General features: G+C 52.2%; 1 protein-coding gene across 1 annotated transcript in view; it reads left to right on the forward strand.

Annotated features, from left to right (window-relative positions):
* LOC141998906 (uncharacterized) overlaps positions 1-25,577 on the forward strand; it is a 70,610-nt gene that overhangs the window by 2,950 nt on the left and 42,083 nt on the right. Inside the window, exons 2-5 of the mRNA XM_074971867.1 lie at positions 16,590-16,685; positions 17,439-17,543; positions 17,953-18,088; positions 18,323-18,417. Of these exons, the coding sequence (XP_074827968.1) occupies positions 16,590-16,685; positions 17,439-17,543; positions 17,953-18,088; positions 18,323-18,417 (432 nt within the window). The remainder of the gene's footprint in view (positions 1-16,589; positions 16,686-17,438; positions 17,544-17,952; positions 18,089-18,322; positions 18,418-25,577) is intronic.

The following is a 25,577-nucleotide window of genomic DNA, read 5'->3' on the forward strand; positions in this document are numbered from 1 at the left end:
CTTCACAACATCCTCTGGCAAGGAGTTCCACAGGTTGACTCTCCATTGTGTGAAGAAATACTTCCCTTTTGTTTCTTTTAAACCTGCTGCCTATTAATTTCATTGGGTGACCCCTGCTTCTTGTCTTATGAGAAAGAGTAAACAACACTTCCTGATTTACTTTCTCCACATCAGTCATGATTTTATACACCTCTATCTTATCCCCTATTAGTCATCTCTTTTCCAAGGTGAAAAGTCCCAGTCTTATTAATCTCTCCTCATACAGAAGCTGCTCCACGTCCCTCATCATTTTTCTCATCCTTTTCTGTACTAATGGAGGCAGCGAGGCCTAGAGCGCTGGACTCGCAGTCCCGTTGCTGTGGGAAGTGTCTGTACTGAAGGGCTGCAGCAGCTGCAGTGTTTTAAGTGCAGACAGAGCCTGAGCCGTAAAGCAGGTTCCTTCCCACCTCCTCCCTTTGCCGAAAACACCCCCTCGGTTTAAACACTGACAGAATCCTCATGCAAAGCGATTTCTTCTCCAGGCCGTCTACAAGCCTCTCTCCTTGCAACTTGAAGAAAGCTGAATAGTTGACAAATGTTTTTAAGATGCTGCTGCTTACTTCCGCCTAGCACCTGTTTCTTTTAACGGTGCACCAGCCTGTCATGCAATGACCTTGCTAAAGCGGTTACAAATTCCAGAAACCCGTTAAATATAATACTTAGATTAATTGGACTGTTAAGTAAATTATTTGACTGTGCCTAATCAACTCCCTCACTGAACCCGGACAAACAGGAGTTGCCTGTCTGAGAGCATTCAGAAGAATGGACTGACTTCTTTTTTTAATGATGGAGAATTGAACGGGGCTCTCCCAGCTGAGTGCTCTGACCACAGGGCTGGGTTAGGATGGCCCCTCTGCCATTTTGCATGGAGCAAGGCAGGTACCTAACTTATTCTTGCAAGATATGACTTAAGCAGCATCTAAATCACCTGACTGCAAGAGAGGGGTTTCCCGGGATCACAAGCCACAACAAGCATCGAACACAGAGAGGGGCAGGGCTTAGGACACACCCCTCTCATCAACATCTCCCATTGGCTAGCATAGGTGGCTCCCCCCCAGAGCATGCTGGGTTTTGGGGATCACAGTTTTCTGCCCCTGAACTCATCCCCTTAATTGACACTCTGCACTCGCGTTGGGAGGCCCCAAACACGGCTCCTCAATCAGCCAAGGGCTTGTCCTTGGCCATAGCCAACTCTGCTGTGCCACCTCCCCGTGGTCCATTTTTGGCCAATTGTGGCCCAAGCCATCAGGCCGCCTGAGAAGATCTGGAACAACTGGACACTGCCCTCAAGCTCACACTGATGTCAGTGGGAGCTGGGACGGGCGTGTGAAATTCAGGCTGGGAGGAGAGAGGCTACTGGGGAAGGAAATCTCCCATCACAAGCTACTTCCCATCCCCTTTGGTCTCATCACGAGCTTCCTCCTCAGCACCGGAGGTCCCAGACACTGTAGGTGGGAATGAGCTGGGCTCTGGAACGAGACAAGAAGGAGGAAAGTGTTGGTGAGGACTCCGTATACCACAGGCCTGATTCTCCTCTTCTTGCCTGCACTGCAGAAGGTTGGCCTAAGGGGGGAGGTGCTGATCTAGGAGCCAGAAGTGCCTGGTTCAATTCCAACCTCTGCCCTGGAGCCCTTTGATTATCTAGGGCCAGATACTCAAATGTATTTGCATTCCTGAAGATGCAGGTAGGTCACTAATGGGATTTTCAAAGGTGACTAACTACCGTCTTCAGTGAGAGTTAGGCAGCTGCATGCTTTTGAAAATTCCCCTACGTGCCTATTTGCAGCTTTAGGTGCCTAAATACCTTTGACAATCTGGCCCTTAGGCCCAGATCCTCCAAGGTATTTAGGTATCCGATTCCCATTGATCTTTGAAGATCTGGGCCTCAGAGACTAGGGTGACAGTGGCCAGAGATAAAACAGGTGACGGCATACCACGTATTTCCCAGGGATTTCAGCGCAGACCCTTCATGAATGTTTGTTCCTGATCCCGCAGTCAGACAGAGCCAGGGGTATGTTAACGAGCAGCCTGATGAACAAAAGGCTTGCTAGCCACCATAAAAATAAAAGTTACCCCGTGGCCTATACAACACATGCCACTTTCCCTGCGAGCCCTTGAGGTGCTTGAAACCTTTCCTGCACTGCAGAAACTTTGCAAATATGGGCAGCAGGTATCGTAGGCAGGGGGAGCCTGTGACTTGCCAGACAGCCTACCATGGCTCTGCCCACGCTCCGCCACAGGCCAGGCCCCCTCCTGCTGTTCCCAGCGCTCTGCCCTGCCAGGCCTGGGGACACAGCAACCGTGCTGCCCGGAGCGCTGGGCCTGGGAACTCTCCCTGACAGCTGCCCGGCACTGGGGCCGGGGGCCACGGTGGGGGTGCTTTGGGCTCTTGCAGGGGCAAGGGAGCAGAAAGGGAGGAGTGGGGCCAGGGACTAGCCTCCCCGGGGCAGCTGGGTCACTAGCTGACCATGTTTGCAAAAAATGTTCATTGTTACTAGAGTCAGTGGTCGGAACATCGGTGGGCCTAGTGTAGAGAAGACTCCTGCTCTGGCACAACAGGATTTACACCTTCCTGGTTCTCTGCCCTAGCTCTAATGCCAGTCCCGTCATTGGTTATAGCAGCCTGGGGCCTGCTCTAGTGTGTGCTGGCTGGCAGGGGGCCCTCAGGGACCGTCCTTCCACTGAGAAGAGCCAGAGTGCATTGTGGTCTGGCTAGTTCCTCTCCTCATGCATTCCCACATGACACACCCATTGGGCTGGGGCTGCAGAGGAGATGGCTCTCCCAGCTCAATGTCTGCTGGGGTCTTCCATATTCTGGGAGTTTATAGGATGTTTCCACAGGCTTTACATGGCCTGAGAAGTGCAAGGGGAGCAGAGTTTTTTCTGGGGTCACTGAGTGCACAACTTATCCATCACGGTAAAGTTTACGACAGCCGCACACTTCCTGTACATTTCATCTTGAATCCTGTCAACTCCTTCAGCCCCTTTGCTCACGTTCTCCATCTTGAAGTATCCACTGGAAAAGGAGAGTGTCTCCTTGAAGGAACTGAGGACTGTTTGGGAGCCCCCATCAGAGGAGTAAACGACATCTTCCCACGAAGAAGTGGAGGTGTTCTATTTCTGCACGAAGAAAGACGTCTCTGAAATGGAGCTGGCATTCGGTATGGAGGTGTTCACAGAGCTGCCTTCGGGCTCAGCCACCTGGACAATTAGGTAATCTTGGCGAGCTGTGAGATTTCAAAGAAGTAGTATTTTAGTTTGGCTTGGCAATCCTGGGTCAGGGACTGACGTGGAGGGTGGGAGACAATAAAGGGAAAGGGTCTGAGAAAGGGCGTCCCTTACAATAAATCGTTCAACCAGTCACTGTTTAAGTGAGATGCTTTACAGATGCTCACAGAGCGGCTCTCCCACCAGCTAAGGATTTTGGACACTCTGGCTCCCTGCTGGGACCAGCTTTGCTATTCACTTGCAACCAGGGTGGATAAAAATCAATGATTTAAAAAAAAAATCAAAAAAATTGGATTTTTTTGATAAAATGTTTTTTGCCCCTCAGAAAGCTATCTAAAGATAGTTTTAATTAAGATACATTATAGCTCAAAGATCTCTCATCATGGAATAGGGATGATAAATTCTAATTCTATAGTATGAGACAATATATTCATGTAACGTTTAAGAAAAGTTGTGTAAATGAGTTCCAATACTTCATGGATTAAGGACCCAATCTTATGGGGTTCCACAGGCTTCTTTATAGATTATGTAGGTCAATCTTTCTATCTACCCAATGGGATTCAGTGCTCAGTCTAGAAGATACCATCAGAGATGCTTAGTTTTGCAGTTCTCAAACTGAAAAGGAGTATTTGTGGCACCTTAGAGACTAACCAATTTATTTGAGCATAAGCTTTCGTGAGCTATGTTAGGATATAGGTATTCAGGCCTGTCTGTAAAGGCCTGTACTTTAAGAATTTAGGGGTATTCTTATTACTTGGCTAGTTAGAGGTATAAAAGAAAGAATCAAAATCACTGTCTGCTGGTGTAAGGGCCTTCTCTTACTGTGACAGTTTGAGGCCCTGTGCTTAGGCTAAGGCCTTTGGCTAAGCAGCAGAGGCAGCCATAAGCCAGGAAGCGACCGGTCACATCCTCACATTCCAAACTAGTCACATTGAAAGAAGGTGCTATTGGGCTGTCCTGAATACAATCCTGTCCTGAATACAATCCTGTCCTGATAATTCCTATCACCTCCAGAGAAAGGGAAGTGCCTAGAAAATGTAAAAGGAAACTTAGTTTGATAGCATCCTGTCTGGCAAGAACTCACTTATCAATAGCTGGGATGTGAAATCCTCACTTCTGTATTGTTTTGTCATTATAGTTCCCACTTTGCTATTGTTTGTCTGTATAATCTCTGTCTGGTTCTGTGATTGCTTCTGTCTGCTGTATAATTAATTTTGCTGGGTGTAAGCTAATTAAGGTGGTGGGATATAATTGGTTAGCTAATCATGTTACAATATGTTAGGATTGGTTAGTTAAATTTCAGTAGAATGATTGGTTAAGGTATAGCTAAGAATATTACTATATAAATTAGGGGCAAAGAGGAAGTAAGTTGGGATTCGAAAATAAGGAAAAAGGAACTTGTATTTAAGCTTGCTGGAAGTTCACCCCAATAAACATCGAATTGTTTGCACCTTCGGACTTCGGGTATTGTTGCTGTCTGTTCATGCGAGAAGGACCAGGGAAGTGGGAGAGTGAAGGAATAAGCTCTCTAACAAGCTACAGCTCACTTCATCGGATGCATACTGTGGAAACTGCAGAAGACATTATATACACAGAGACCATGAAACAGTACCTCCTCCCACCCCACTCTCCTGCTGGTAATAGCTTATCTAAAGTGATCACTCTCCTTACAATGTGTATGATAATCAAGTTGGGCCATTTCCAGCACAAATCCAGGTATTCTTACCCTCCACCCCCCACACACAAATTCACTCTCCTGCTGGTAATAGCCCATCCAAAGTGACCACTCTCTTTACAATTTTCAGAGTAACAGCCGTGTTAGTCTGTATTCGCAAAAAGAAAAGGAGTACTTGTGGCACCTTAGAGACTAACCAATTTATTTGGTCAGTCTCTAAGGTGCCACAAGTACTCCTTTTCTCTTTACAATGTGTATGATAATCAAGGTGGGCCATTTCCAGCACAAATCCAGGTTTTCTCACCCCCCCACCCCCATACACACAAAAACTCACTCTCCTGCTAGCAATAGCTTATCCAAAGTGACCACTCTCCCTACAATGTGTATGGTAATCAAGGTGGGCCATTTCCAATATAAATCCAAGTTTAACCAGAACGTCTGGGGGGGGCGGGGGTAGGAAAAAACAAGGGGAAATAGGCTACCTTGCATAATGACTTAGCCACTCCCAGTCTCTATTTAAGCCTAAATTAATAGTATCCAATTTGCAAATGAATTCCAATTCAGCAGTTTCTCGCTGGAGTCTGGATTTGAAGTTTTTTTGTTGTAAGATAGCGACCTTCATGTCTGTAATTGCGTGACCAGAGAGATTGAAGTGTTCTCCGACTGGTTTTTGAATGTTATAATACTTGACGTCTGATTTGTGTGGAGGGGCAGAAGGAGAGGCCCCGAGATAGGACAGATTCTTCTGCTGGGCTAAGAGTATAGTTGGATAGATTAACAAGATTGCTGGGTGGGTTGAGGGAACCACTGTTGTGGCCCCTTGTGGCATGTAATAGTTTAGATAGTTTAGTGTCCTTTTTCTTTTGTAGAGAAGCAAAGTGAGTGTTGTAAATGGCTTCCTAGTTTTTGTAAAGCTCTCCAACACCACTTTCTGCAAACCATTACCCTCCGATCCCACTGAGGGCTACCAAAAGTTAGTGCCTGTCTCACTCCCCACAACCTGCAAGGTCTCGTGCCAGCAAAGGGAAGCTGCTCCCAGATCTGGAGCTGCATTCGCATGTCCTGAGGGCTGTCCTGCACCATGGTCACCACGGGCAGGTAGGTCATCAACCTCCATCTCTGTCCCAGCCGCAGGATGGCCTCTGGTTCCTGCTCCCTCAGGCACCTGGAGATGCTGAAATAGGGGTGGGGTTGGCAGAGCAGGAGAACACCTCATGAGGTTAAGGAATGGCAGTGAGAGCCTTTTCCCTTCCTGGGAGATTACGGTGTCCCTCTGTGGGGACTCCCTTCCTGGTAGATGCTGTGCTTTCGTTCCTGGACACTGCCGGGAGGCCCAGCTCCCAACCCTAGCAGCTTGGCTGTTCCATCCCCTACTGTGGACCGAAATTGACTTGAAAGGACTATCCAAGCCCCTCCCAGGCCTGCTCCCATTGCGGGTCTCTCTCCTGGCTGAGCACAGGCTGTTCTTATATCGCCCAACAGGCCTGGATCCTAGTTACATGCTGCTCCTTCTCATGTGACCCCTGCACTTATTCCCTTCACCTGGGGATAGGTTCAGTTGAGCTACTCCCCCTTTCATGGCCATCTCACCCCGGGACAGCCTGAAACTGGAAACCTGTGCTCGAACAGTAACTGTTTGCTAGGAAAGGTGCTGAAGACACAATGGAAGAGGAAATCCTTTGGACTGGATTGAAATTATTCCAAAGGAAAGTGAATGAGAGAAAATTCCCAGCGTTATCCTCCTAGCGAAACAAAAAAATTAAGGTTTTTAAGCATTAGAGCCAGCTGGTCAGAAACAATCTTTCTTCTCCAGTGACGTGAAGTTAAAGGACACGGAGAAGAAGAAAACCTCGACTCGGGTTGTTACTGGAGCTGAAGCAGAGAGGCCAGGACAAACACGGCTAGGGCCCAGGACTGACTATCAGCAGATCTGCCGTTTTCTCTGCCTGGCTTTTTGACCATGAGCGAATCTCTTTGCTTCTGTGTGCCTCAGTTTCCACGACTATAAAATAAAGCTACTCAAGGTTATGTTTTTTTCTCTCCTGTTTTTCAAGGCGGGACACTTAGATACATTTGGGGCCTGTCTACGCTACTGGTCTAGAGTGTCTTTGTAAGCTGATGACCCCCACATGTTCTTCAGAAGCTATGGATGACACAAGCTCCTACATTTGTTCTGTGCTTAGCCCCTAGGGCAGAGCTGGGCTGGGCGGCCTTTTCTCACTGTGCTGTGTGGAGCAGGTTCTGGGCACGAGGGATATGAAGAGGCTCTCAAGGACTATTTCTTGAAAATAAATATCAATGAACTGCAACCCAAATAAAATATCACTGCTGCTAACATTGGTGGGTGATAAAATAGTAGCAGAGTGGTAATTAATGATGAGGACAGGGCAGTGACACAGAGCAATCAGATCCCTTGATAAGCTGGAGCCATTCAAAGAAAACAAGTTGGAAAAGAACCAAAGGAAGGGTCCTATAGCTAGCGACAAAGCATGCAGGCCACACCTACAGAAGGGGGAAGTGTTTCCAAGAAAGCACTGACTGTGAAGAGGATTTCGGGGCCATGCTAGGCAAGCCATTCAACATGAGCACCCAGGGGGATGCTGTGGTGAACAGGGCTAAAGCCATCATTAGATGTATGAAAAGAGCAGTGAGGAGCATAGGGAGGTGACACACCATGAGGCAGACTGATCATGGAATCCTGCATCCAGTTTTGGCGTCCACCTTTGAAAACAGATTTGGAAATATTGGAGATGGGGCAGCAAAAAGCAATGAAACGTTTTGAGGGCTGGAGAAAAATGCCTGCGAGTGAGCGATTGAAAGAGCTCAGCCTGTTTAGATGATAAAAAAGATCGGGAGGTGACGTCATTGAAGTGTTGAAGTGACTTCATGGAGAGAAAATATCGGGTAGGAAAGGGCTCATTAATCTAGCAGAGAAAAGCATAACAAGACCCAGTGGCTGGAAACTCAAAAGAGACCAATTCTTATTCGAAAGAGGGCACACATATTCAACGGTGAGGATGAATCACCAAAGGAAGAAACTAGAAAGGGAAGTGGTGGGAATTCCCCACCTCTTGATGTCTTCTAATGAAGACTAGATGCCTTTCTGGAATGTGTGTAGTCAAAAGCTAGCTACTATGCTCTCCAGAAAGCATGTGATATGCAGGGGTTCAGATGACATGCTCTAATTGTCTCTTCTGTCCATAAAGTCTGCTAATTTATGAAAAACTGAGTGTAGCATGGGGAGAAGCCTCTGATGTTTTACTGTGTAGTCGGCTTGAACCCACAATGAATGCTCATTGCGTGGGGTGATCCAGGGGAAGCAGTTGAAACATCCAATGTGGCTGGAAAGGGGCAGGACATCAGCACTGCAGGGGAGGGGTGGGTGTGGCTGTGACATCACAAGGGCCTTTGGCAGGACCTCAGCCTATTGGACAAAGGTGGTGGGGAGGCGATGATCTCACAGAGTGATCTTGACATCAGCCAGGCAGGACAGGGGTGCAGGACAGGGGCCTCCTCGGAGATCCCTGTGGCTTTGCTTCAGCACGTCTCCTTCTCGAGGTCTCTCCTGGAGGACTGAGAGAGCATTCACTTTCACATTCGTGAGCGCAAGGAGGACCCTCTTTGGAGTTTTCTCCTTTTCTTGTAGTGGTTTTGCTCAAAAACAGACGTCCCTGTATAGAAGGTAAGAGCCTCGGAGAGGTTTGGAACCTGACCAGTCTGATCCATCAGGTGCCAGCTGATTTTTAGGAAAGGAAAACACTAGATTGTGGGGGCAGCATTTTATTTCCGACCTAGGACTTTGTCCCTTAGAATCACTGGGGACATTGGGGTTTCTCCTTTTTGTTTTCCCTTTTCCTGCCTCTCCCTCCTTTCTCATCTTCTCTTGCATCTTTGTCCTTTTCCCCTGCTTTCCTTTCACCACCAGGACCTGTCTGTGCGTGTAGAGTTGGGGATGGGGGGTTGCACTCCAACTCTCATTGCGGGAGGCCCTCCCAAAGACATGTGGCTGGAATGGTGCTCTAAGAGTGACTCCCTCCGGTGGTGGCCTGGGACATCTGGTGAGGACTCTCAGCTTTCTGCTTCTCAGAGTCTCAGTGCTGATTGGGGGAGCTTGGGGCTATTGTGAGGGAGGAGACTCAGGTCCTCGTTACTCTCTTTTAAGACCAAGGAAATAGGCTGTAACCAAACATGTATTTGATTGCTCTTGCCACTTTTCTCCATTCATTGTCTTGGAGTAATTCATGATTCTCTCTCTAATGGGCTAGTTCTTCGAAAATACTTACTAAAGAATTAGGTTTTAATAAAGCCAAATGCAACCCCGTAGATTCAGTAACAAAGGAGACAGGCGGCACCCTACAGAATGGGGGACAATCCGCTGGAAAGCAGCGACCCTGAAAAGGATTTCGGGGCCATAGTGGACGAGCTGCTCAGCATGGTCTGTCAATGTGAAACTGTGGTAAAAAAGGTTAAAGCCATTCTTGGATGGATAGAGTAGTGAGAATGGAAAGGGAAGTGAAAGAGCATTGGTGAGACTGATGCTGGAATGTTGAATCCAGTTCTTGTGTCCACATTTTGAATATTATGTTAAAACAATTGGAGAGGGCACAGAAAAGATTTGTAATTGAGTGATGGGGATGATGCCTTCTAATGAGACATTGAAAAAGCTCAATCTGTTTAGTATATACAAAAGAAGAATGAGAGGTGAGTTGCTTGACTTCATGGAGAGAAAATGTTGAGTATAAAAGGGCTCTTTTATGTAGCAGAGAAAGGCATGACAAGACCCCATGGATGGAAGCAGAAATCAGAAAAAGGATAATGACAATAAGACCCGGATTTGTAAGAGGGTGATTCGTCATTGGCACAAACTACCAAGAGAAATGATGGATTCTCCATCTCTTGATCTCTTCGAATAAAGACTAGATGCCTTTGTGGAAAACATTTGAGTAAAAGAAAAGCCCAGCTCTTCTGATATACAGGAGGCCTTAGGATACGCAGGGGATCAGATTAAATGCTCTAATGGTTGCTTCTGGCCATAAAGTCAACTAACTTGTGAAAACCTAATTGCGGCCTGGGGAAGAACCTCTGTGTTCTACTGTGTAGTCAGTGTCATCCCCACAAGGAAGAGTCATTGAGTGGGGTGATCCAGGGGAAGCGGCTGAAACATCCAGTGTGGCTGGACAGGGGCAGGACATCAGCACTGCAGGGGAGGGGTGGGTGTGGCTGTGACATCACAAGGGCCTTTGGCAGGACCTCAGCCTATTGGACAAAGGTGGTGGGGAGGCGATGATCTCACAGAGAGATCTTGACATCAGCCAGGCAGGACAGGGGTGCAGGACAGGGGCCTCCTCGGAGATCCCTGTGGCTTTGCTTCAGCACGTCTCCTTCTCGAGGTCTCTCCTGGAGGACTGAGAGAGCATTCACTTTCACATTCGTGAGCGCAAGGAGGACCCTCTTTGGAGTTTTCTCCTTTTCTTGTAGTGGTTTTGCTCAAAAACAGACGTCCCTGTATAGAAGGTAAGAGCCTCGGAGAGGTTTGGAACCTGTTCAGTCTGATCCATCAGGTGCCGGCTGATTTTTAGGAAAGGAAAACATTAGATTGTGGGGGCAGTATTTTATTTCCGACCTAGGACTTTGTCCCTTAGAATCACTGGGGACATTGGGGTTTCTCCTTTTTGTTTTCCCTTTTCCTCTGTCCCTCCTACCTTTCTCTTCTTGCTTCCTTTGTCCTTTTCCTCTGCTCTCCTCCCACCACCAGGAGCTCTGTTTGTGGAGCGGGGGCCGGGTGGGTTCTGGGAGGCCCTCACAGAGAGGAGACTGGAATAGGGCTCCGAGAGTGATCGCCTCGGTGGTGATCAGGGCCATTCTTTGGGCTATTTGATGAGAACCCTCAGTGTCCCACCCCTCAAAGTCTCAACCTTGATCAGCTGAGGAGGGGGCTATTGACAGGGAGGAAACTCTGGTCTTTGTTGTTCTCTTTTATGAACAAGCAAATAAGTCACAACCAGTTATATGTCTGACCAATGTGGATGCTGCTCTCCATTCATTGTCTCGGAGCAGTTCATGATCCTCTCGAACATTCCAATTCTTCTCAAATACTTGCTGCATAATTACTAGGAACAATTGCTGGTCTGTAGCTCATTTGAGAGCAACTCTGCTACTGACTGGCTGCATCAGCTAAGACAAGTCCCTGCTCCTTTCTCAGCCTTCGTTTCTCCTTCTGTCAAGTACGAATAACAATCCTCTCCCACCTACCTCGCCATGGGTGGATGCGGGAGATCCACTGAAGAGTGTCACTTGGAGCAGTGCAGACTAGGCGGTGTCCTATCACACTGAGCCATATCCGATGATGACCTAATATTCTCTTTTGTTTGTATTTTATTCTTTTGAAATTGTGAAGAGCAGCAACTACTTAGCTCAGACTGAAGCATCTCATCTAATTTTCTAGATCATAGTTGGTTTCAGAGTAGCAGCCGTGTTAGTCTGTATTTGCAAAAAGAACAGGAGGACTTGTGGCACCTTAGAGACTAACCAATTTATTTGAGCATAAGCTTTCGTGAGCTACAGCTGTCGTGAGCTACAGATGCATCCGATGAAGTGAGCTGGAGCTCACGAAAGCTTATGCTCAAATAAATTGGTTAGTCTCTAAGGTGCCACAAGTCCTCCTTTTTCTTTTTGCTAGATCATAGTATCTCCCCTTTGTGTACGACGAGACAGTTGACTGCACTGTGACAAACAGGAGATGCTCTTGTTTTGGAAACAAATATTTTTGCAAAGAATTTTCATCCTACTTCTTATGATTTCAAGAAACAAAGTGGTTTTGTCTGAATGGATTTTCTGCCAGAAAACGGTTTCCATGAAAATGTTCACTCCTTATTTCCTGGGCTTTATCCCTGCCTCCGGGGGGTTGTTGTCTGTTAGTCAGAACAGGAGTCAGGACTGTTGTCTTCTCTTTCTGGCTCCGTCACCGCTTTGCTGTGTGACACCTTGGGTAGGTCCAATGGGAATAGGGTCAATTCTCTAAGTCCAGGCAGCAGGGAGCCTGGGTGAGATAAGGGATGTTAAGGCCGTCTGCGAAGGAGAAAGGGATGTTTCCAGGTGTTGAATGTCAAGAATTGTAAACTTTGCTGAAATGGCTAGTCTCGAGAAACAAGAACTAGTTGGGGCCAAACTTTAACCATTGTCTTTTTTAAAGCCCATTCAGGGATGTGAGTCCCAGAGAGCCATAGAGAGGGGGAGCAACTTGCCCAAAGTCCCACAAGATCAATAGGCAGCAAAGGAAGCAGGAGTGACACTCTCTCTCAAAGGCAGGGGGACCAGACATTAGGGCCTGGTTGCAATTGCCAGCTGTGGGAGGGAGTGTGTGGCAGTGATTGGTGAAGGGGTCCATCCATGGCTCTGACACTCAGTGTGACCCTGAGCTGGTAGCTGAGTCCCGTTTGCCATCAGTAGGGTTGGGGTCCCATGGCTACAGCCCAGTGTGTTTGGGAGGCTCCAGGAAGGTGTGTAAAGTGCTGGGATGTCCGGATCCTGGAGGCGCTGTCACCTCCGCCCTAGGGCAGTGTTCTGCACCCCCCTGCTGCTGGCTGAGTTTCTCCATCCCTTGGGAATCAGAGAGACTCTTGTTTTCACAGCCAGTCGATCGCCCTCGTGTCATCACCCTGCCTGCTGGCTGGGCAGGGTAACTCCTGAGGTCACCACCCTCTCCAGCCTGCCTTGGGCTTGGAGAGTGAGGAGGAGGGCGTGGGACGTCTGCTGACCCTGAACATCTGCCATCCATCATCCCATCACTGAGAGCAAGTGAGTGGCATTCGGGTTCCTCGACGGCTTCCCCTGTCTGTCTGGGGAGAGGCAGAAACGGGGAGAGACTATCTCCAAAGGGGGATTTCCTTTGCAAACAGTCCCCAAGAGCCCCTCCTTCTTATGCCAGGCAGGGGCTTCTCCAGAGCCATCTCCAGTGTGTTTGGAAAGGTTCCAGCAATGGGGCTCCCAGCCCTTCCCTTGTGGGACACTGTTCCCCAGGCTGAGAGTCTCGGAGCTGGGCCAGACCTGTGAGCTGCTGAGTCTGGAAATCAATGGGGAATGAGGAGGGCCCTGGTCTTCCTGTGCCTAGGGTCTTTGTGACTTTGACGTGGGGAATGGTTTCGCAGGAGAAGTCCGGACTCCTGGGTTCTGTTCCTTCTCTAGCCTGGGTGGGAGAGTGTCCTGGGACGACAGGATGGGGCTGCTTGTCCAGAGGAACTGATGGTCTTTAGGACTGACCCCATTGCTGGAAAAGGATGAGCTTTCCTGGATATTGCAGCAGCAGGGATTACGAGGGGGAACGTTGGGAGCAGATCATGCAATGAACTCCTGCTCGTGTGTGTAGATGGCACTCCCTGAACTCCTGCAGGGGCAGAGGGGGCTGCTGTGGTTAGAGCAGGGAGGAGGAGGGACGGAAAAGGCCCATGAGTGAAAGGCTGCCTTGAGCCCAGACTCACACCTGCTCCCCGCTCGGTTCCAGGATGGCCAGGCTCCTGCGGATGTTCAGGAGAAAGGCTCTGCAGGTGGCCCCAGAGCCTGAGGGAAGCAGCTGCCATCTTCCCAAGGGGCGGAGCAACCCCTGCGTCCCCGCTGGCGGGGAAGCAGCTCCCGTCCAGGCCAGACGGCGGAAGTGCCCGGCCTTCTGGAAAAGGAACCCAGCTCCCAGCGCAGGCGCCGAGCTGGGAGAGGCCCCGACCAGGCCCCACTGGAGCTGGCCCAGGCTGCAGTTTTGCAGACAGGACCCAGCTCAGGAGGGGCGCCGGGCAGGGTGGCTCTGGGGCTTGTTGTGTGGGCAGCAGTGGCCCCAGGAGCCCAGCCCTCGTTCCCATCAGGAGGCATCGCCCTGCCCGCTCACTGAGGACCTTCCAGCCCCCGCAGGCCAGGAGGGGGAAGGTCCCTGTCCCAGCACCGGCAGCTCAGCAGGGGACAGCGGCAGCACCTGGGCCTCTGGCAGCAGCCAGGCCGATGGAGGCCACTGCTTTGTTCCAGGTGAGGAGCCAGGCTGGGCTCCGGGAGGGCTGAGGACGGGATGTGAACACCCTGGGCCCAGACGCTCTCCCAGTGATATGGGGGGGGGGGTCCCCAGCCCAGGGGTCTGGCCTGAGCCACGCGAACACCACTGACAGCAGCAGCAGTCACACAGCTGCCCCTTCCGCACGGGGACCTGGGGGTGGGGGCGTAAAGAGCTGCTGCCACTTTGGTCCTTGCTGCTCCGGGGCCGGGGGAATCGGCACCTCCCCTGCAGTCCTGGGCAGTGGAGGGGGGGCTCTGCTCTGGGTTTCTGAAGCTGTTGGGGGCTGAAGGCATCCCTGAGAGGGAGGTTTGGGGCCCGATCTGCCCTGGGTGCCTGAGGTGGGAAGGGGGGTCTTGAATCCTGCTCTGCCCACCACGCTCCTGTCCTTCCCTCCCTGGTGCAGGGACCCCCCTGGATTCGGAGGAGGAGGAAGGGGTGGACATGGCCAAAGATGAAGCTGCTCTCAAGATCATCCGAGAGCAGCTCCAGTGCAGAGATAAGGTACAAATGTTCCCCACTTGGGCTGGAACCAAGATTGCCCTGTCCCTTCCCAACATCCCCACCCCGTGCCGAGGGTCTTGTCCCTCCTGATCCACCACCCCTAATGGGGCCCTTTTACATCCATGATGTGGGACCCCCAAGATGGGGGTGTTTGTCCCACAACAGCCAAGGTCATCTCCCCCAACAGGCGCTGTCCCAGTTCCTGATCCTGCTTGTGTAGGAGTGGTGGGGGATTTGGACAATAGGTGGGTCCCCACAATCCCCCATTGAGGCCTGAGCCCTGGAGCTGGTTTGGGTGGGGCAGGAAGGTCCCTAGCTAACAGGTTCTCTCTCGCTATACCCCACTCCCGGTGGGTCCAGGATGAGGGGCAGCAGCTCCTGTTCCTTCAGGCCATCTACCCCGCATGTCTGGCTGCACGGGAGAGAGGGGAGGACACGCTGGAGCCGCGCTGTTGCAAGGCGGCTGTGGTGAAGAGGATTGTGGTGAGTGAGACACGGCATATGGCAGCTGGAGGGAGGAGAGAGACATGGGATTGGCAGGGGTATGGCCGGGCTAATGGGTGGGGACTGGGTGGTGTTGGAGGGGGCAGCAGAGGAGAAGGATTGCTGGGGCTGAAGACTTGGGAGAAGAGAAGGGAGAAATTGTGAGATTGGTCTGTAGTGGGCAGGGGGGGAATTGTGGGGCTGGAGGGCAGCTGAGAGTGGGGGCCAAGGAATCACATGGTCCCAGCTCGGTCATCGGGATGGGGCTGAATGGGGGCAGTTTTGACAGGGAGGAGGAGAGAAGGGGATTGGGAGTGAGCTGGGCAGGAATCCGGGAAGGGGGACAAGTCTGATGGGCAGAAAGGAATGGGAGGAGCGGGAGGTGGTGGGGGATCCTGCTGGCCATGTGGGGCACTGGCTGTGTCATCTCCTCACTGGGAGGTGTCAGTCGGCCCCAAATCTCACGTGCTCCTTTGTCTCTTTCACGTCTCACAGGAGCTCATCGAGGAGCTTCCCGATGACTCGTCACCCAGCGCCGTCCTCGCCCACTCCCTGGCTGCAGTGGGCTACCTCTGGTACCGAGACAGCCCCACCCCACCGGCTCCCCTCACCCCAGTGCTGCTCAGGCCCAAGGCTGGGAGTCACCATCACTGTCTCTCCCAGGTCACCTCTCAAGAGTGGCGCCTCTGGCAGAGATGGTGGGGTGGGAAGGGTCACTCTCTCCTGGCGGGGCTCTTCTTTTCACTCCCATAACATGACAGGGGCCCTGGGGAGGGGCTCACTCCCGGGCTCCGATACAGGAGGGGCAGCTGGCTCCAGGGAACAGGAGCTATTCCTGTCCTGCCACTGTCTGTCTGTGACGCCTTGGCCTTGTCATTCCCTAGCTCAGTTCCTCAGTTTCCATTCTCGCCAGCCTGTGCCTCTATCCCTGTGGCTTGGTGTCCGTGTTGGCGACAGTCCCACCCCTGTACTGCACAGTCTAATACCAGCTCCTCTCTCTTGCCAGCACCATGAAACCTGCCCTGGAGCCAGCCCTAGAGACCCACCTCTTGCGAGCTGCCCTTCACTCTGTCTTCACCCTGGGCACGGAGAAGGACACCACCGGCCTCCAGGTACCTCCTCCTCCTCCATCCTCCTCCTGTTCCAGAGTAGTCCTTGGTCCCTGCTCCCTTGATTCGCTGGAGCTCCAGATTTAGGGGTGGGGTAGCGGAGATGGAACAAGCTGCAGGCTTGGATCCTTCCCTCCAGCAGGGAAGAGATTACCCCTCCCTGGGGGATTTTTCTTTCTTTCTTTCTTTCTTTCTTTCTTTCTTTCTTTCTTTCTTTCTTTCTTTCTTTCTTTCTTTCTTTCTTTCATAAGCCGTGTTTTGCCCAGAAGCCCAGCTTGCATCCAAAGCAACTTGGCTATTTCATACTCTTCTGCCTACAAGGCCCTCTGCAGAGATCTGCTAAGCTCATGGATTAAAGGTCCAGGGGTCATCAATTCTTGCAAATTGCCTGCAGTGGGATGTGAAGGAGAGAGGCCGGGAGATGTGTTTGGGAGTCTCCCCAGTGCTTCCCAGAGACCCCTCTTCCCATCCTGTGGCAGGTGTAGGCCCAGGTTCCCTAACTCTGACCCATGCTTTGCAGGCTCTGCACAAAGTCATCCCAGAGGTCCTGGATGCCATGCTGGGGAACCTGCTGGCAGAGTCCCCAGACACAGACAGGCTCCACTTCATCTTGGAGGTGAGCCCCATTTGACCTGAACTCTTTGGGAGACTGGTAAGGAGAGACTGGAAGATGCATTTTCTACTCTGTCCTCCTAGCTGGGTCCCCAGTGGGCCGTCCTTGGTTGGGGAGGTCAGTGCAATGTAGTGTCAGGTCCTTCCTTCTTGAGGGACAGAGTAAGGAGCTGGGACTCCAAGCCAGAGCTCTGCCTGGTTCTGCTGAGCACTACGCACAGGGCTCCTGGCTGTCTTGGGGAGTGAGAGTCTGAAAACCCACCCTTTCCCCACCCCTCCAATACACAGAGCCCATGAGATTGGGGAGATGGTTCTCAGAGAAGAGGCACACGCTCCTTCCTAGAGAAACAGGAGGAGCCCAGGGAATCAGCCCTTCCCTCTGATCTGCTCTGAAATTCCTGGAGGGATTGTGCTCTCAGTCACTCCCTACATCCCCCCAAGGATTTGCATGGCAGGGAAGGGCCGAGGGTTCAGTCTCCTTTCTGGTGAACTGTTCAGGAATCAGGAGTTCTGGGAGGATGGGACCAGCCCCGACCCCGAACATTGTCCCAATCTAGAGAGACGCTGAGAAGTTGTGACCTGAAGGGTACAAGCTGCGTCCTGGGGGAAAGAATCCCCTTCTAAAGCTCTGCCATCAATGACTCAGCTATTCCCCCCTGCACAGAATGTCTCAGGCTCCTGGGGCTGGGGGCATGGGGCTCATTTGCAAAGCAGGAGCAGCTGGCCACTGAGTCTGACCTGCCTCCTTTCCCCACAGCATGTCAACCTCTGGGTCGTGTCCAGGGTGTCGCAGGAGCGAGCCAGGGCTATCAGGAGCAGCACAGCCCTGCTGAGATACACAGTCACCCTCCCTGAGTTTGACGTAAGTGAGCTCCGAGCCAGCTTGCTGGCTCCAGGCGGAGGCGGGCTGGCTCCAGCGGGCTGCAGGATCTGCTGTTGCTGCCGGGGCTGTGGGTTAGGAGGGTTCTTCATGGGGAGGCAGAGTCAGAGCAGAACTGAGCTAGGGTTGAGTCAAGTTCTTCTTGTCCTGGTTCAGTGTTGTCCCTGGGCCTTTAAGGGGACCATGCTCCAGCCCCTGCTTGGCATCCCAAAGCAGCTGCGGGCTCCCTTGGCAGCAGAGCAAATGAAGGGTCGATCTCAAGCTCCTCTCCCCCAGCATCTCCTGCAGAGGGGCTAAGCGGAAGGAGCCCTCTGGCCCAGGGGGGCCAGGGAGGGACAGGGAGCTGAGAGGAAAATGCTGATGGAGTCCCCTCTGCTCTCCCTTCCATTAGATCTCAGCCGAGTTCCCTCGGATGGGTCATCATGTGGCCCAGCTGGCTCTATTTGTCAGCGATCCAGACAAGGACATCAGCCGGCAGGCCAGGGAGGGGACTTACCGGCTCTACCAACTGCTGCTCCAACAGAGGGGTAAGGAACCCAGCTGGGACACGGAACCCAATAGGGGACTGAGAGTGACCACAGGTTGATAATGGGACCCTAGACCATTTCTCTCAGACTGACCCCAGCCGGAGGACAAGTCTCTCTCTGCCTCTGTTCTTCTCCACTCCACTGTGCAGCCACCAATGGGATTGGAAGGACACAGAAACTGCAACCAGAATGAGGAGAAAAGTCTCTCTCTCTCTCTCTCTCTGTCTCTTCCAGGCCTGACCATACATGAGGCGGAAGATCTCTGGTGCTATGACTGGCACCAGGACAGCAGGCTCTTGGGCTACAAGAACACAGCCAGAGTGGGGGAGGTAAGGACACTGTGCCAGGGCATGACACAGCTCAGGGAGTGGGGCTGGCGGGGCTCCCTGCAGTGGATGCCTCCTGGAGACAGGAAAAGAGCCTGCTCCTTATTTCCAGCTCAGAGTTCCTCATCCAGCAACCAGTGGGACACGCTGGTGCTAAAGGTCCCACACTGGGACTGGGCCAGGAGTCTCCTTGTTCTTGTCAGGCTGCAGGTTGGATTCCCCTTGAAGAAACCAAGGAACTGCAGAGGCCATAGCCAGCAACTAGAGAAATCACTTAGCTGGGGGAAGAGACCTTTGGTCTGTCAGCTCCAGCCCCCTCCCCCCGTAACAACACACGCACACTCCTCTAGCCGCTGAGGTGCAGGAGATCTCTCTGCTGGAAGCAAGACAGGGTCCCCTGTTGTCTCTGTGCCCTGCACAGCAGAGTGGGCCTGCTCACACACTTAGAGATCCATTTCCAGCCCATCCTGGCCCCTGCCATAAATTGCATTCCCGAAAGAGCCACTGGAGGCTTTGGTCCCTCAGCATCTGCGCCTTTTTAATAAAGGGGCTTCCCTGAGCCCTGGGACCCTGAAAGACTCCTGGGGAATGAAGTGCCTTGGCCACAGCAGCTCTCTTCCCCATTCTTTGGGGCACTAGACACCATTGTACAGCCAGGACTTGGAGGCTGGCTCTGGGCAATCTGCTCGAGCCTCATGTCCTCTTGGTTTTAGGTCTTTGAAAAATTCTTCTCCATCGGGCAGAGAAGATCCTTCGTACAGACAGCATTGCTGGCCATCCACGACCCCCTGCTGCGTGTCAGCCAGGCTGGGCTGGTGCTCGTCTACTCCCTCCTGGGGGAAGCCCAGCAACTGATGGGGGACACGGTAAGCAGCTGCAATTGACTCAGAAGCTTGGGGTGGGGCCCAGGGCCTCATTCCCATCCTCTCGCCATTCGCTGGCCTGGTAGCAAGGAGCCTAGTGGGGACTTCATGGACTTCTGTTCTTAGGATGTGGTGCTCTGTTATCACTCCTGGGAAGGAGAGGAGAGTCCCCTAAGTGCCCTCTGGGAGCCTTTCCTGCCCCACAGAGCTGCACCCATTTCCCCATGGCCTAGTGTCCATGTCACCCGAGCCACCATTGAGAATTGCTCCCATCCCTGGCAGCCTGGGAGGCCAAGAACTGACTGGTGATGGTGACTGCGAACTTAAGCGGTGTCCCCAGGTGGGTTGGAGGTGGAACAGCTGTCAGGGGCACTGATGGGGAGGTGGCAGGAGCTCACCCTACAAGGAGGGGGGTTGGCACTGAAGGTCACTAGAGAGGACAGCAAGGTTCCATCCTGGGGGTCAGGAGGGTGAATCTACCACTCAGACATGAGCAGCTGCTGGGTGGAAATGATGGTGCTGGTTCCAGGTGCCCTTCATCCTCCCTGATTCCTGGGGAGTGTCTCAGTCTCTGACATGTTCTCATTCCCCTGCAGCACGAGGATGTCACAGTCAAGGTCATGTGCCAGCTTCACATGATCCGGCACTTGCACCAGATGCCCGAGGCGCTGCAAGGGCTGTGGCTCATCTGATGCTCTTCAAGGTTCCCCTCCCTGTTCAGCAAGTCCCGCTCCCTGCTGCAGGTACTGCTCTGTCTCACTATAAATGGGGGGGGGGCTAGTGGAAGCAGAAATGGAGGCCCCTGGCACTCACAGGAACTCTCTCCCCTCTCTGTGGAGCTGTGTCCTTCCCGTGGCCCCCCGAATTCCTTCATCTGGGGCAGGAGCTCTTTCCCTCACACCCATATCCCTCCCCTCTTTCCTTGATCTCACCCCCATCCCATTTCCCGTGCTCCCAGGCAGAGATCTTCCTGCCCCATACGGCGCAGAAGGACCTTTGGGTCAGGGCTACAGACTGTCTGCCCAACTGAAGCTCAGGAAGCTCCACATTTGAGGAGGTGAGGATGGGACAGAGGCTCCGGGCTAGCTTCATCTCCTGCCCTTTATTCTTCCTTTGGCCCTTCTCTGGGCTCTCAGAGTCTGACATGAAGAGGAGCCTCCTCCCCGCATGTCTTCTAGGCCCTGGCATGTGTGACAGCCTCCCAGATGGGTGCAGTCAGAAGCTGAACCACCTCAGGGAGAAGTGGAGACAGGTCCCTTGTCCTAGGAAGCCAAGCAGTGGTAGTTCTCAAAGAGGCTGAGAGGGAAGACCCCGCTCCCTCATGGAGGTAAGAGCCATTGACTTCTTTGGGCAAAATGGGTTTCTTGGGGGAGAAATGGGATCCCTGCTGCATAGCCTGGCTGGGAGCTTCCCCCATCCCTGGGACAGAGGCATCTTTATGAATGTGCCACTCTTGTTTTTTTCCAAGCAAGAGGCTCCCCAGAGAACTCCTCCTCAAACCTGTTCTCCTGGGAGCGTTTCTGGGAGGAGGCTCCCGTCCCTCAGTCTCCAACTCCATCATGCAGTCTCTTTCACTTAACATCTCCGCTCTCCAGCTCCACTTCCCGCAGCAGGACAAACGGACCTTCAGCTCCTAGAGAACAGACTCTGACCTCCTTCTGATCAGCAATGGGGTTTCACCATCCCCTCAGCAAACCTGTCAGCCGGGCTGGACCGGATTTGAAGGAGGAGGGTATCTAACAGGGTGGCTTGGCCTATGGCTGCCTAGCGTGGGGCTAGGCCAAATTGATGACCAAGTGAGCCCCACCTGAGAGGAAACAAGGGAAAACAGCAGCAAAAGTCCAGAAGCAGAGTGAGCTGTTCAGTAGACGGCCTTGGGCCAAACCCTGGAGTCCAGGGTAGGACTGGGTTCTCTCACCGTCCCTAAGGAAGGGGACATAGAAGACCCTAGAAACCCAAGAAGGGCAGGCCGAACCGAAATCAGGCTGAGGAAGAACTCCCCACGAGGGTGGAAGGCCTTTTTTCTGTTCAAGACATTTTGGGACTTTGTTTGCAAGGAGCACGACCCAGGAAGGAGTGGAGTAAAGGACAGTCACCTGGTTGGAGGGCTGAGTTCCAAGCCAACAAACTGCAAGAGTGAGTATCAGCGGGGTTGCTAGCCCAGCTAGAAAGCGGTGACACGAGGCCTCGTCAGCATCTAGCGGTGAGTGAACTCTGGTACACACCCAAAGTGGCTGTGTCTAGAGCCCTGTGTAGGCTCTTCTGTGGGAAGTTCCCATGGGTCAGTGGGGCCTGAATCTCTCCTGCTCCTTTGGTCTCTTTGGGCTTCCCACGAGATGTCTGGTGAACTGCCCTTGGACTCTGAGCCCAGCACCGCTCAGAAATTATTCGCTACCTTCAGAGAGACAGGGCACAGCTCAGCCTGTTGGGTAGGCTGGAGACTCACACTTCACTCGAACACACAACACTGAGGTGGTTTGGGAAGCATAGTAAGAAAGAAGAGATTTAAGTGATACTAAGCAAGAGAAAGAGACACATTTCAAACAGACAAACAAAACACAACACACTTTGTAGTGACTAAAACTGAATCTTAACAAGTCACAATCTTTGCCTTAGCAGTTTCCAGACTAACACCTCAGCTTTCCTAACAGACCTTCTTTGATGTCCCTGTAGGGTAGAAAACTTCTCTGTCGAATCCGCTGATTTGATTGCTTCGTCTTCTGGTTTCAGACCCTCTGTTCTCCTTCTGGGGTGCCTGGACTCTGATTGTAACATCTCTCTGGCCCAGCCTCTTACACAGATGTGTGCTGCAGCCAGCCCAGCGCAGGGAGCAGTGGGGATAGATGATCTCCTCCTGTCAGACCAAGCAACAGGGGTCCCATTGAGGCTTAGATGGAAGATCCCAGGCATCTCCTGGAGGTAAGAACCGTCCACTCTTCTGGGCACTTGGGGCTGTTGCAACAAAGAGGGGGCTCCTGTTCCATAGCCTATTTGTCCTCATGACTATGTTTTTTTCTTCTCAGAGGATGCATCCGTGACCCTGGAGACTGTTTCGTGCAGGAAGTATGAGCGGGGAGAGATCACTCACTGTCCTGACCCATGGGTCATTAACCCGGGTCTGCAGGGTTCCTGGGAGCAGCCACCCTCCAGCACGCCACCTGGAAGCCTACGAAAAACTGCTTACCTAGGACTGACGAAGTCCAGACCCAGTTTGAGGCTCCTATTGGCAGAGTCCCAGAGCAGCTAATCGGCCCCCGGGACCTCCTTAAACCAGCAGCAGGAAGAAGAAGCTGTCTGAACAGCCGAGCTCCTCCCCGGCTCTGGACCGTGTGTTGGCTGTTCCTGCTCCCACTCCCCAGGCTTGATTTCCTGGCATCCGGACTCAGGGTGACTCACCTGACTTGAGATTCTGAACACAATTTGGTCTTTTGCTTCTGCTCTTCCAGTGTCCTGACCCAGCTGACTCTCGACTCCTGTCTTGTGAGTGTGGACTCTGCCTCTGACCACTAGGGCTGGCTGCCCATGACCCAGCCATGACACTGACTTTTCTACAATTCCTCCAATGCCCTTTTCTGCTCTGAGCAGCAGGCTACGTGGGCAAGGGGGGCTGGAGAAGGGGCATGGGGTCCCAAGGGACAGTCAGGAGACAGGGAGCAGGAGGGGTTGGATGGGTGAGGGGTTCTGGGGGGAGCCCGTCAGGGGGTGGGCATATGAAGAGGGGTCGGGGGAGTCAAGGGACAGAGAGCGGGGGGTGGGGTTGGATGGGGCGGAGGTTTGGGGTGGGAGTCAGGGGCAGGGAGCAGGGGAGATTAGATGGGTTGGAGGTTTTGCGGGGGCAGTCAGGGGACAGGGAGTGGTTGGATGGGTGTGGGAGAGCCGGGGGTCTGTCAGGGGGCGGGGGTGCGGATAGGGGGCAGGGCAGTCAGGGGACAGGTAGGGGGTGGAGTTCTAGGGGGGCAGTTAGGGTGGAGGGGTCTAAGGAGGGGGCAGTTGGAGACAGGGAGAAGGAAGGCTTAGATAGAGGGCACGGTCCTGGGAGGGGGCGATCAGGGGACAAGGAGTAGCGGGGGTTGGATGGGTTGGCGGTTCTGTGGGGGGCAGTCAGGGGGCAGGAAGTGGGAGGGAGTAGATAGGTGGCAGGGCTACCACTCCCGCCCCCACCCTCGGAGTGTCCTCTTTTTTGAAAGTTCAAATATGGTAACCCTACCCTATGGGCCCAGCCTCCACTCCTGAGAGTTCAGGCGAACCTCCCCCTGTTCTCAGGGAGTCTTTGGCTTTGGCGGCTGGGCCTGCCTGCCGAGACAGAGGACTCAGTGTTTCCATCAGGCTGCTCAGTTGCAAATGCAGCCGTCCAAAGACGTGAAGAATGGAAGTGAAAGAGCAAAGCTGGACCCTCCGCTGAGCTCCTGCAATCAAGTGAGCCCAGCCTGGGAGAGAGGAGGGAAAGCTCCAAGGTGGCTGGTGGCTGCAGGAATCCAGGGGAGGAGAAATAAATAGTTCATGATGAATCCTCCGGGCTTTTTCTTGTGTGGTGGAGGGTTTAAAATGGGTCTAGTTACTATCACATTCAACTTTACAATCGCTGTGTCTGATTGAAGGGCAGGTCTAGAAAGGGCAGAGGTCACTCGAGGAGCTTCAAGTCTCAGATTCTGTCCCTATTGCCTGCTTTGACCAGCTGATCTCAACCCAACACCGCCCTCAGGTGGTCGCAGTGGTGAGCTCTTTCCCTCTTTTTCTGGATTAGCCGCCAGCATGGGGACAGGATACATGTGGCCAAGGAAATGGAGAGGCATGGGGGTCACTTGCAGAGGCATGCAGATAACTTGCAGAGTTGCCTGTTAATGCAGCTCCCATGGGGGAAGCACGGTAGGGTCCCGTGCATTCCGGGGCAACATTTCCAATTTTGGTGGTGGCGGGGAGGATAATTTCACCCTGATTCCAGGGGCTACTTAGGCACCTGAAAACTCTAGTGTTTTGGCAGATAACTTAGCAATGAGCTGACAGGAACACTTGCCAGACTGCTTTCTGGGGAAGACAGCTATAAGAATGGATCCAGGGAATGGTTCTGTAGCTCTGAACTGTTTGGACACTTTCAGGGAACATTTCCGATGCGAGACAGAGATCCCCAAAGTTATCCTGGGTAACCCTGAGAGACTTATGGAAAACTAGCAGATACCACATCTCTGCTGTCACTTTGCACTGACAAACTCGGACTGTCCGAACCTGTTCATGTATTTTACCTGCTTTAACCTCTCAAGAACTTTCACATATAAAAGAAAGAAAATTAAATAAATGGCATAGTTACACCGATATAGGGCCGTAGCATAAACCCGACCTCAGAGTTGTCCCATTGAAATGGAATTATTCACAGCAGTAATTAAAGTGAAACATGCACGTAAGTGTTTCCAGGGCCAAGATTAAGGCCACAGCTTATGAGAGGTGCAGACGCAAGAAGAGAAGAGCTGTGCAAAAACTGAAATGCCACTTGGAACCTGGCCCAAACAATGCATCACGAAAAATAAACTCATCTTGTTCTACAGTAACAGAGCTGGTTCAAAAGGGTTTTACACTGACAATGCAACCTTTGAACTAAAAATGCCACTTTGGATTACATTGATCATTTGAAAAAAGTTCCCTCTTTAAAAAAAACATTTTGGATTTCTCTGCCCACTTCAGAGAGAACGTGGAGTTTTTGCCACCAAAACGAAACAAAAATTTGATAATTAAAAACATTTCCAAATAAATTTGAAGAATATGGGGGGGGGGAGGAGTGGTTTCTTCTTCAATTTTCATGACCCTCCCCACCCCCGCTGTTTTTGACCAGTTCTAGTTGTGAATAAATGTCTGTCTGTCCATGAATGATAAATATGTCTGCTCCTGAAACATTTACAAACAACGGCTCTCATGAGGAGCACTGAGGTCACATGACGCAGAGAAACACCCAGGCCTGCAGGGTTCACATTCTCCAAGACATAAACCGCCCCAGGACGGGAATGTCACACACAACACAGCGTGACTGGGCCGGGTTGGTTAGGTGCATGTTTTGCTGTTGCTGGCAAATTGTGCTTTTTTGAGGTGGGGGGGAAGTTATATTTGAAAGGAGTTCTTCATCCTCTCCCACTCTCATCCGGGGTGCCGGAACAGGGGATACCAGGGCCCACCACTTTTTACTGGCCATAAGTGTGAGCGACTGGATGATGGGGGAGAGAAGGGAGTGGGGGCGGGGCAGTGTTTTGGGGCAAGGGGTGGCGTGAAGTGGGAGCTCAGGGAGAAAGGTGGTGTGAGGGGAGGCCTCAGGGA

This window comes from Natator depressus, chromosome 14 (assembly GCF_965152275.1).
Source record: "Natator depressus isolate rNatDep1 chromosome 14, rNatDep2.hap1, whole genome shotgun sequence".
Lineage (NCBI taxonomy): Eukaryota > Metazoa > Chordata > Testudines > Cheloniidae > Natator > Natator depressus.